The sequence below is a fragment of the Dendropsophus ebraccatus genome, chromosome 9 (assembly GCF_027789765.1).
Source record: "Dendropsophus ebraccatus isolate aDenEbr1 chromosome 9, aDenEbr1.pat, whole genome shotgun sequence".
In the NCBI taxonomy this organism is placed as follows: Eukaryota; Metazoa; Chordata; class Amphibia; order Anura; family Hylidae; genus Dendropsophus; species Dendropsophus ebraccatus.
In genome coordinates this window covers 64,216,678-64,227,315 of record NC_091462.1, presented here as the reverse complement: position 1 = coordinate 64,227,315, position 10,638 = coordinate 64,216,678, and the positions used below count along the sequence as shown (strand labels likewise).

The following is a 10,638-nucleotide window of genomic DNA, read 5'->3' as shown; positions in this document are numbered from 1 at the left end:
GTATTCTTAAATGTTAGCACACAGAAGGTCCACATGATCACTATATCATCTGACAGCAGTATAGTGAAAGTAAATGGACAGCAGGTGTATAGTATACAACTAACAATTCTAAGGCCGTGTTCACACACAGTATCTTCACTGCATTCTTAAATGGCAGCACTGGCACAGCACACAGACGCTCCAACATCATCTGTTAGCAGTATTAGTGAAAGTTATTAGACAGGAGGTGTATCTACCACTACACAATAACTCTAAGGCTGTGTCCACACAGTTTTATAGCTTCATTGTATCATCTGATAGAAATACTGGAAAAGTAATCAGACCGCAGGTATACACACTACACGACTACAATTCTAAGGCTGTGTTCACACACACACACACACACACACACACACACACAATTTCACTGCATCATCTGGTAGCAGTACTATAGAAAGTAATTAGGCAGCAGGTGTTCACAATGCATAAATAGCAGCTCTAGGGTTGTGTGCACACACAAACAGTTTTATAGCTTCACTGCATCATCCGATGGCAGTACTATAGAAAGTAATGAGGCAACAGGTGTACACAATTAGCAGCTCTAGGGCTGTGTTCACATACAGTTTCAGAGCTTCACTGCATCATCTGGTAGCAGTACTATAGAAAGTAATCAGGCAGCAGGCGTACACAATTAGCAGCGCTAAGGCTGTGTTCACACACACACACAGTTTCATAGCTTCATTGTAGCAGTACTGGAGAAAATAATGAGACAGCAGGTGTACTAAATACACAACTAGCAGCTTTAAAGCTGTGTTCATGTATACACACTATAGTTACATAGGTCACTCATATAGTGAAGCAGTCTAACAGGACTTGCACAACCAATGTTAAAAAAAGTGAAAGATATTGAAACGAAACATTTGAGGCGTAAAAGCCTCATACAACATTATATCAAATAATCCTCCTGACACACAGGCCAGGCTTCCAGCTCAAAAGAAAAAGGAGCATATCTTACCTTGCTGAAGTATCAAGAAACACATCAGCAGCCGCCCAGGTGAGGACACACATCCGGCAGCACCATGATACTTACTGCAGCAGCTTCATGGCTTCCCTCACACAGCGGCTTCATACAGCAGAGAAGCTGAGTGATAACTCTACTAAAAAAGTAAATAATCTCCTCTCTGATACAGCAGAGCAGGAAAAACAACATTTTTATAAACTCCCCCTCTCCACACGACCATGTGGAAAGGAAGAATCTTTGGAAAGGAAAGTCAGACACAAACATAGGCCTGAGCCTGCTTCCCTCTCCTACCACCTGTCCCACAGGAGGACAGAAAAAAAACACAAGGAGGAGGGGTCTGTATGGCCTTCTTATAGGGCTCCTAATCAATCTTCTTTTATTAGTACCATCTGTCCTACCATTGCAGGAAGATAGGATCTCCCCCCCATTCGTGCTGCTGCTGAGGACGTAAGGGAAACATGTTTGTTATCGCCGCGTGCGTAATCGCCCAAACTATTAATTTATCACATTCCTGATCTCGCTCGGTAAATGGCGTAAGCGCCCCAAAAAATCCCAAAGTGCAAAATTGTGCATTTTTGGTTGCATCAAATCTGGAAAAATTGCAATAAAAAGCGATCAAAAACTCGCATATGCGCAATCAAGGTACCGATAGAAAGAACACATCATGGCACAAAAAATGACACCTCGCAGCCTCTCCCAAACCCCCCCCCCCCACTCCCCGCTACGGTGGTCACACCTGCTACCGTCTCTTACAGACGATGAAAAAGAGACACTAAATGCTGCCATCACAATGGAGGAAGTAAAACGCATCATATCTTCCCTTCCCCGTAACAAAGTGCCGGGTCCTGACGGATTCTCAGGCGAATTTTACTCCATTCTGATGGATGACATTGCCGAACCCCTGATGTCCATGTACAATGCCTACCTGTCGGGAGAAGTGATACCCTCTCAGAACAATACAGCAAATATCGTGCTACCAAAACCTGGCAAGGACCCGGTTTTGCCGGGTTCCTATAGGCCTATTTCTTTGATAAATGTTAATCTGAAAATAGTGTCCAAGATCATGGCAGACAGATTGGCCTTGATTCTCCCTCGTCTGATCTCTCCCGTACAGGTGGGCTTTGTCAAGGGCAGGGCGGCGGTGGCCAACATAAGGAAGGACATCGCGATACTAGACGAAGTGGCCTTGCGGGCAACACTGCACCCATCCCCAGCCATATTGTCCCTAGATGCAGAAAAAGCATTCGAAAATGTGAACTGGGGATGGTTGCGGAAGATACTGGGGAGTATGGAATTCCCTGAGGCCTTTACCAACTTAATTGATGCAATGTATCATGCTACACAAGCTAGGTGTCCCCTTTCCCCCTTACTATTCAACCTGGCCATTGAGCCTTTGTCGTGATTTCTGCAATCTATACCAGAGGTTAGGGGAATAAGGGTGGGCGACCAGGAAGTGAAGACTGCATTATTCGCTGACGACCTCTTGCTGTTTTTAGAAAAACCTGATCAAGACTTACCTGAAGTTTTCCGTCTCCTAGACCTATTTGGCCAACACTTGGGATATAGGGTGAATGTGACAAAAAGCAAACTCTTAGATATCTCCCCCCCATTGTCACCAAGACTAGGCCCCCAACAAATCTCGGTCCAAGTGACACGCACACACATTTGCTATCTGGGCATCCAGGTAGGACACTCTCCACATTCCCTGTACACGCTAAACTTCCCGCCAATCATACAGAGAATCACATCAGTGCTCTAAAATGGTCTAGCATCCCACTGTCTTTCCTAGCCAGATGTCATCTGCTGAAGACGATGTCGTTTGCGAAACTGTTATATCCACTACAGATGTTACCGCTTCTCCTTAGACACCAGGACGTGAAACTATTGCAAAGGGCCTTTAACGCTTTCATATGGGCGAATAAACGCCCGCAAATTGCGTTTAGAAAACTGGTACTAGACAGGGACAAAGGTGGCCTGATAATGCTCGAGGCAAAGAAGTACAGACTGATATCATAGAGGGGTATGTGGATAGTAGGGAAATATGTCACTCTTTATCTTTCATATACCATGACCTGAAAAAGGTAGCGCTCGCTCACCTGGAATCTCATTTATTGGGAGGGAAAGTTGAGGGAACAAAATTTTACAGAGGCAATTCTGAAGAGCTGGGGAGTCTGCTAGTCAAGTCTGCTATTGTTAACGAACGCTGGTGGGAAACGCAGTACAAGATAATGCATCACGCCTTGTATGGCTTTTCGCTACCCATCACCCCAACTGACCCCAACCGCCTAACGGCATGCCCCAAATGCGATACACCCAACACAGACCTCATGCATGGCCTGCTGGTGTGTCCTAGAGTGGAACCGTTTTGGGCCTCCTTGGGGGACACATTGCAAACCAGACTGAATCAACACTTACCTCTACGACCCCTAACTATCCTACTGCATATACCAGAAGATGACTCTTCATTGACCCTCCTCACACATATTTTCATTCTGGTGGCTAAAAGATGTTTACTAGCTCACTGGCTACAACCCGATGTTCCCACAGTTTCTGAGGTCATTGACCAGGTTAAACACTACTTAAAAATGGATCAGTTAGATACTGAACTACACAAATCAAAGAAAACGAAACATTTTGTTACTAAGTGGAAATCCTTTATTTGTGCGTTTCTGACCAGAACTGAGATTTATCATACTATCTCTCCATTCCGTCAGACTGAATGGTACTTGAAGGGGGATCTAGCGGGTTCTCTAGGGAAGTTGAAGGTTGATTGAAGTGTCCTTTACATGCCATGAGGAAAGACAGAGGGGAAACAAAATGAACAATAAAAAATAAAAAGGACTTTTGCACTACTCTGGAATGGGTGGGGGAGACAACTCCGCGAGAAGGGAGGGGGGAGGGAATGGGGAGTTAGTTTGTTTGTCAGTTTGGTTTATTTGTACATAATAGGCTGAGGCGGCCTGATTCCTTGGCGATATCTCCCGCCATTGCTTTCCTGGGGAGTACAACGTTTGCTATAAGATAAACTTTTGTCAATAGTGTCGTTGCATTGTATTATTCTCATACCTTATGCTGGAAACTATGTGGAATTCGCATACGTCCTTTTCTTTTATTGAAGAAAATAATTAAAACAATGAAAGAACATAAAAAAAAAAAAATTACACCTCACACAGCCCCATAGACCAAAGGATAAAAGCTATAAGCATGGGAATAGAGCGATTTTAAGGAACGTATATTTGTTAACAATGGTTTGAATTTGTTACAGGCCATCAGATAAAAGAAAAGTTATACATGTTACATATCGTTGTAATCGAAACGACTTTAGGAACATATATAACAAGTCAGTTTTACCCCAGGGCGAGCAGCGTAAACACGAAAAACCCCCAAATAAAAGAAATGCTTTTTTTTTTTCAATTTCACCACACATTTAATTTTTTTCTGGTTTTGCAGTGTACTTTATGAAAAATTCAGCCTGTCATGGCCTGGTCCTCTAAGGGTTAATGATCTAACTTTCCATAAGTAATAACATATTAAAAATATGTTTTGGCTGGAGTTGTCCTTTAACAAAAAAATTGACAGTATTTCACAAACTTTATATAAAGCCTATGTTGTTGTTTTTAAATAATTATAATGACAGTGACTCTAAACGCATTTATCCATATAAATAACTAGAGCTCTTCTGTCACTTTAGCGCTACACAGTGTAGCCTACACTTACTCATTTACCGCATCTAGTTATCATCACTGTACATTCAACCCTTTCGCAATCAAGGTTTTCTCCAGTCACTGTACTTGCCAGCTATTATTTTTCATAATTCAGTACACTTTTACGACAGGAGCAAGGCCCCGTGAAGTAAAACAAGCGCTCACGTGCCTGTCACTAGCGTAGACCTCAGCCGGTCACGTGAACAGTAACACGACGACATGATAGGCGGCGCTAAAAGTTAGCTCAGGGCGGGGACAATTTTATGCTGTTAGTAAGCCCAGCCAATGACTTCATCCCTCAGTTTGACTCCGCTGCGTACCGCCTAGCGACCCACACTGCAGGGCTGTTGCCAAAACTAAAGATGGCCGCTTGAGCTCGCGCAACTTCCGGTGTCCGCTGTTTCCGTTCTTCCTTTAGCACGTGTGTATTTTTTGGGGGACCGGAACGTAATGCGAAATGGTGGCGGATCCCGAAATTCGTTTAACTCAGTGCGGAGGAAGCAAAATAAATTACCGCAAGCCTCTTCTGTCAGCGGATAACAAGTAAGCAACTTGCTATGTTTTGTGCAGCGTGAGGCGAGGCAGCCGTAACACAGTGCTGGTGATACCCTGACATACACATATAACAGCGTGCCTGATTTCAGTTTTCATATCAAACTGCTCCCATCACTTGTTTGGAGGGGAAGAAAATATATAGATAGATTAGGCCCGGTTCACACTTAGTGTAATGAACGCGTTTTGTGAACGTTCAAGGTATAAAACTTCACTGTATAAATGTATAGTAAAGAGTAAAACACGTTGCTGGATTTATACACGTGTCTATACCATGCTGAATATAGATTCTTAATTACAGGAATTTTTATTTTTAAGCTTTTTTTAACATTAAGTTTATAATATGTAAGTGCAGTGCCCGGAGGGGAATGGAGTTAAAAATGGCAGAAAGTGCCCAGTGGTTGGCATATAAAAGGGCAACAATGTAAAAATACTAAATTGTGATTAAGGGTATAAACACACACACCGTGTGCTGCCATACGCCGCAGATTAGATCTAAATAACTGAACACAGCATCAAATCTGCACCATCAAATCTTCTGCGTATACAGTGTGTGTGTTTGTACCCTAAGGGTGCGTTCACACACACTGGATCCAATGTCAGTGGGTACCTATGAGAATACATATTGACATGTAAGTTAAAGTGACTGTACCACCAGGCCCAGGCTGAAGCACTGGAGGCGGGCCGACCCACCCTTAGTGGGAGGAAACCACAGCCCCTCTATGATAGGGTTCCATTGATTCTAATGGAGTCACATCATAGAGGGGCTAGAGTTTCTTCCCAGTAAGGGTGGGTCGGCCCGCCTCCAGTGCTTCAGCCTGGGCCTGTTGGTACAGTCACTTTAACCCTCCGCTGGCTGGAGCATACATCACCTCCTCCCTGCTCTTGCTTGCTTTGGGGGGTTCTCGGCAGGAGGTCCTGCTCAGCCAATCAGTGGCTGCGGCGGGACAGCGCACTGATTGGCTGAGCAGGATAAGCAGACGCCGGGAACCCCCGAAGTAAGCCAGAGAAGGTGATGCATGCTCTGGCCGCTGGGGGGTTAACTTACATACACGCAGAGGGATGTCAATTCCACTGCGAATATGTATTCTCACAGGGATCCACTGACACTGGATCCGCAGCGGATTTCGCTGCAAATCTGCAGCGTGAAATCCGGTGTATATGAAGGCACCAAAAAAAAGACTTTGGGCAACTGATGTCACACTGCCAACACATATGGAGGCGTGCTCTGCATTACACCCCAAAGAATCCAGCCTGGCCCAAAGTGGCACTGAGTGTGAAAATTGGCATCAGAGTGGGCAGACAGGCATTTAAGTAACTGGTGTTTTCAAAGGGTTAAATGAGTTTGGGCCACTATTATGTCCACTTTGATGCCAGTTTTTACACCCAGAACCACTTTGGGCAAGGCTGGACTCAGCATTTCGCTGTGTGTTGACACTGTGACATCAGTGGCCCATACTCATTTAAAGTGACTGTACACCAGGCCCAGGCTGAAGCACTAGAGGCGGGCTGACCCACCCTTAGTGGGAAGAAACTCTAGCCCCTCCATGACGTGACTCTATTAGAATCAATGGAACCCTATCATAGAGGGGCTAGGGTTTCTTCCCACTAAGGGTGGGTCGGCCCACCTCCAGTGCTTCAGCCTGGGCCTGGTGGTACAATAATAATAAAAATAATTTCTTTCAAATCAACTGCTATCAGAAAGTTATATAGATTTGTAATTTACTTCTATTTAAAAATCTCAAGTTTTCCAGTACTTATCAGCTGCTGTATGTCCTGCAGGAAATGTTTTAGTTACATTCAGAAACGGCGCTCTCTGCTGACATCTCTGTCCATGTCAGGAACACTCCAGAGCAGAGCATCTCTCCTGCTCAGGACAGTTCCTGTCTCGGCCAGAGATGTCAGCAGAGAGCACTGTGTCTGAATGTAAATAAAACAACCCTTCCTGCAGGACATATAGTAGCTAATAAGTATGGGAAGACTTGAGATTTTTAGTTAGAAGTAAATTACAAATCTATATAACTTTCGGACACCAGTTGATTTGAAAGAATTTTTTTTTGCTGGACAACCCCTTTAACTTTTTAATGCAGTTATGTGATGCAGTTATTGTCCTAAAAGACAACTTTTAAACTGGCAGCCCTGAGTCAAACAGCCATGGCTTGGAATATTTGTGCCCTAACTTTGCACCATCTCTCCTCCCCACCCTCTTCATTATTAGGAATGCCCCTAGAACATTTTCTCCTGTCTGAACATTGCACAGGTGCCTTAACGATCCAGCCCATGTGCCGTGCTGACACAGGTGATGAATAGTAGAAAATCTGCCTGGAGCATTCCTAATGATGGAGAGGAGGAACGGAGGGGTGGTGCAAAGTTGGGGCACAGATATTCTAGGCCACGGCTGTTTGACTCAGGGCTGCCAGTTTAAAGTGACTGTACCACCAGGCCCAGGCTGAAGCACAGGAGGCGGGCCGACACACCCTTAGTGGGAGGAAACCCTAGCCTCTCTATGATAGGGTTCCATTGATTCTAATGGAGTCACGTCATGGAGGGGCTGGGGCTTCTTCCCACTAAGGGTGGGTCGGGCCACCTCCAGTGCTTCTGCCTGACCCTGGTGGTACAGTCACTTTAACAGTGTTTTTTTAGGAAAATAACTGCATCACCTGCCGAACGGACCGCAGGACAGATCTTGGACTAAAAGCAGCTATTTGAAGGTACATCCGGTTTGGGGGGGGGGGGCAGATTGTGGGTACAGAGCCGCTTTAAAGTGTACCTGTCGTTTTGCGAAAAAAAAAATAAATTCATACATACATATAGAGCTGGGCGGTATACCGCAAAAATACCGATACCGTCACTGGCGTCGGTTAACCGCCCTCAACTTAGCCAGGACGGTATCTGCGGTATTTTTGTACTTCCTGTCCCGTCAGAGCACACATGCGCGCCGCCCGGCATTAGCGCTGCACGTTATGTGCAGGGACGCCGGCATCAAAGCGGGAGGAGGAGGGGCAGCAGCAAAAGCTTACCTCCCGCCCCCCGCAAGTCCCGTCCAAGCGCTCGCTCTCCCCACCCGTCCGGTCCCACCTCACATGTCCAAGGCCCCCACCCCACTGGTCCGGTCCCGTCCCGTCCGAGGCCTCACCACCTGTCCGAGGCCCCTACCGGTCCGGTCCTATCTGAGCGCCCCCCACATCCGGCCGGCGAGCGCTGCACGTGTGTGTGCCGGGACGCTGGCATTTCAGAGCTGGAGCTGGAGCTGGAGGAGCAGCACTTGGCGGCAGCTGTCCTGTAGTTCCCTCATTAACAGTACAGGAGTCTAGCATAGGAGGAATGGATGTGCTGCAGCAAGCAGGATGTCACACACAGCAATGTCTCCTATAGCTTATCCTGCCTGCTGAAGCCCATTCACTCCTCCTCCTATGCTACACTCCTGTACTGTTAATGAGGGAACTACAGTCATACACCCCTGCCCCCCCCCCTGTACAGTCATAGACCCCTGCCCCCCCCCTGTACAGTCATAGACCCCTGCCCCCCCCTGTACAGTCATAGACCCCTGCACCCCTGTACAGTCATACACCCCTGCCCCCCCTGTACAGTCATACACCCCTATCCCCCCCTGTACAGTCATACACCCCTGCCCCCCCTGTACAGTCATACAGCCCTGTCTGCCCCCCTGTACAGTCATACACCCCTACCCCCCCCTGTACAGTCATAGACCCCTGCCCCCCCTGTACAGTCATAGACCCCTGCCCCCCCTGTACAGTCATAGACCCCTATCCCCCCCTGTACAGTCATACACCCCTATCCCCCCCTGTACAGTCATACACCCCTATCCCCCCCTGTACAGTCATACACCCCTATCCCCCCTGTACAGTCATACACCCCTATCCCCCCTGTACAGTCATACACCCCTATCCCCCCCTGTACAGTCATACACCCCTATCCCCCCCTGTACAGTCATACACCCCTATCCCCCCCTGTACAGTCATACACCCCTATCCCCCCTGTACAGTCATACACCCCTATCCCCCCCTGTACAGTCATACACCCCTATCCCCCCTGTACAGTCATACACCCCTATCCCCCCCTGTACAGTCATACACCCCTATCCCCCCTGTACAGTCATACACCCCTATCCCCCCTGTACAGTCATACACCCCTATCCCCCCTGTACAGTCATACACCCCTGTCTGCCCCCCCTGTACAGTCATACACCCCTGTCCACCCCCTCCCTTTATAGTCATACACCCCCCCTGTATAGTCATACACCCCTGTCTGCGCCCCCCTGTATAGTCATACACCCCTGTCTGCGCCCCCCTGTACAGTCATACACCCCTGTCGGCCCCCCCTGTACAGTCATACACCCCTGTCGGCCCCCCCTGTACAGTCATACACCCCTGTCGGCCCCCCCTGTACAGTCATACACCCCTGTCGGCCCCCCTGTACAGTCATACACCCCTGTCGGCCCCCCCTGTACAGTCATACACCCCTGTCGGCCCCCCCCTGTACAGTCATACACCCTGTCGGCCCCCCCCTGTACAGTCATACACCCCTGTCGGCCCCCCCTGTACAGTCATACACCCCTGTCGGCCCCCCCCTGTACAGTCATACACCCCTGTCGGCCCCCCCCTGTACAGTCATACACCCCTGTCGGCCCCCCCCTGTACAGTCATACACCCCTGTCGGCCCCCCCCTGTACAGTCATACCCCCTGTCGGCCCCCCCCTGTACAGTCATACACCCCTGTCGGCCCCCCCCTGTACAGTCATACACCCCTGTCGGCCCCCCCCTGTACAGTCCATACACCCCTGTCGGCCCCCCCCTGTACAGTCCATACACCCCTGTCGGCCCCCCCCCTGTACAGTCATACACCCCTGTCGGCCCCCCCCTGTACAGTCATACACCCCTGTCGGCCCCCCCCTGTACAGTCATACACCCCTGTCGGCCCCCCCCTGTACAGTCATACACCCCTGTCGGCCCCCCCCCTGTACAGTCATACACCCCTGTCGGCCCCCCCCTGTACAGTCATACACCCCTGTCGGCCCCCCCTGTACAGTCATACACCCCTGTCGGCCCCCCCCTGTACAGTCATACACCCCTGTCGGCCCCCCCCTGTACAGTCATACACCCCTGTCGGCCCCCCCCTGTACAGTCATACACCCCTGTCGGCCCCCCCCCTGTACAGTCATACCCCCCTGTCGGCCCCCCCCTGTACAGTCATACACCCCTGTCGGCCCCCCCCCTGTACAGTCATACACCCCTGTCGGCCCCCCCCCTGTACAGTCATACACCCCTGTCGGCCCCCCCCCTGTAAAGTCATACACCCCTGTCGGCCCCCCCCCCTGTACAGTCATACACCCCTTTCGGCCCCCCCCCTGTACAGTCATAC

The 10,638-nt window shown here is 48.8% G+C and overlaps 1 protein-coding gene across 2 annotated transcripts in view; it reads left to right on the top strand.

Moving 5' to 3' along the window:
- Positions 1 to 4,937: 4,937 nt before the first annotated feature.
- Positions 4,938 to 10,638, top strand: part of WDR75 (WD repeat domain 75) — an 85,529-nt gene continuing 79,828 nt past the window's right edge. Inside the window, exon 1 of one of the 2 annotated variants that reach the window (XM_069983542.1) lies at positions 4,938 to 5,247. In XM_069983542.1, the coding sequence (XP_069839643.1) occupies positions 5,162 to 5,247 (86 nt within the window). In that variant the 5' untranslated portion in view covers positions 4,938 to 5,161. Of the gene's footprint in view, positions 5,248 to 5,397; positions 5,458 to 10,638 lie in introns of those variants that run through there. The other variant, XM_069983543.1, reaches the window with a different exon arrangement.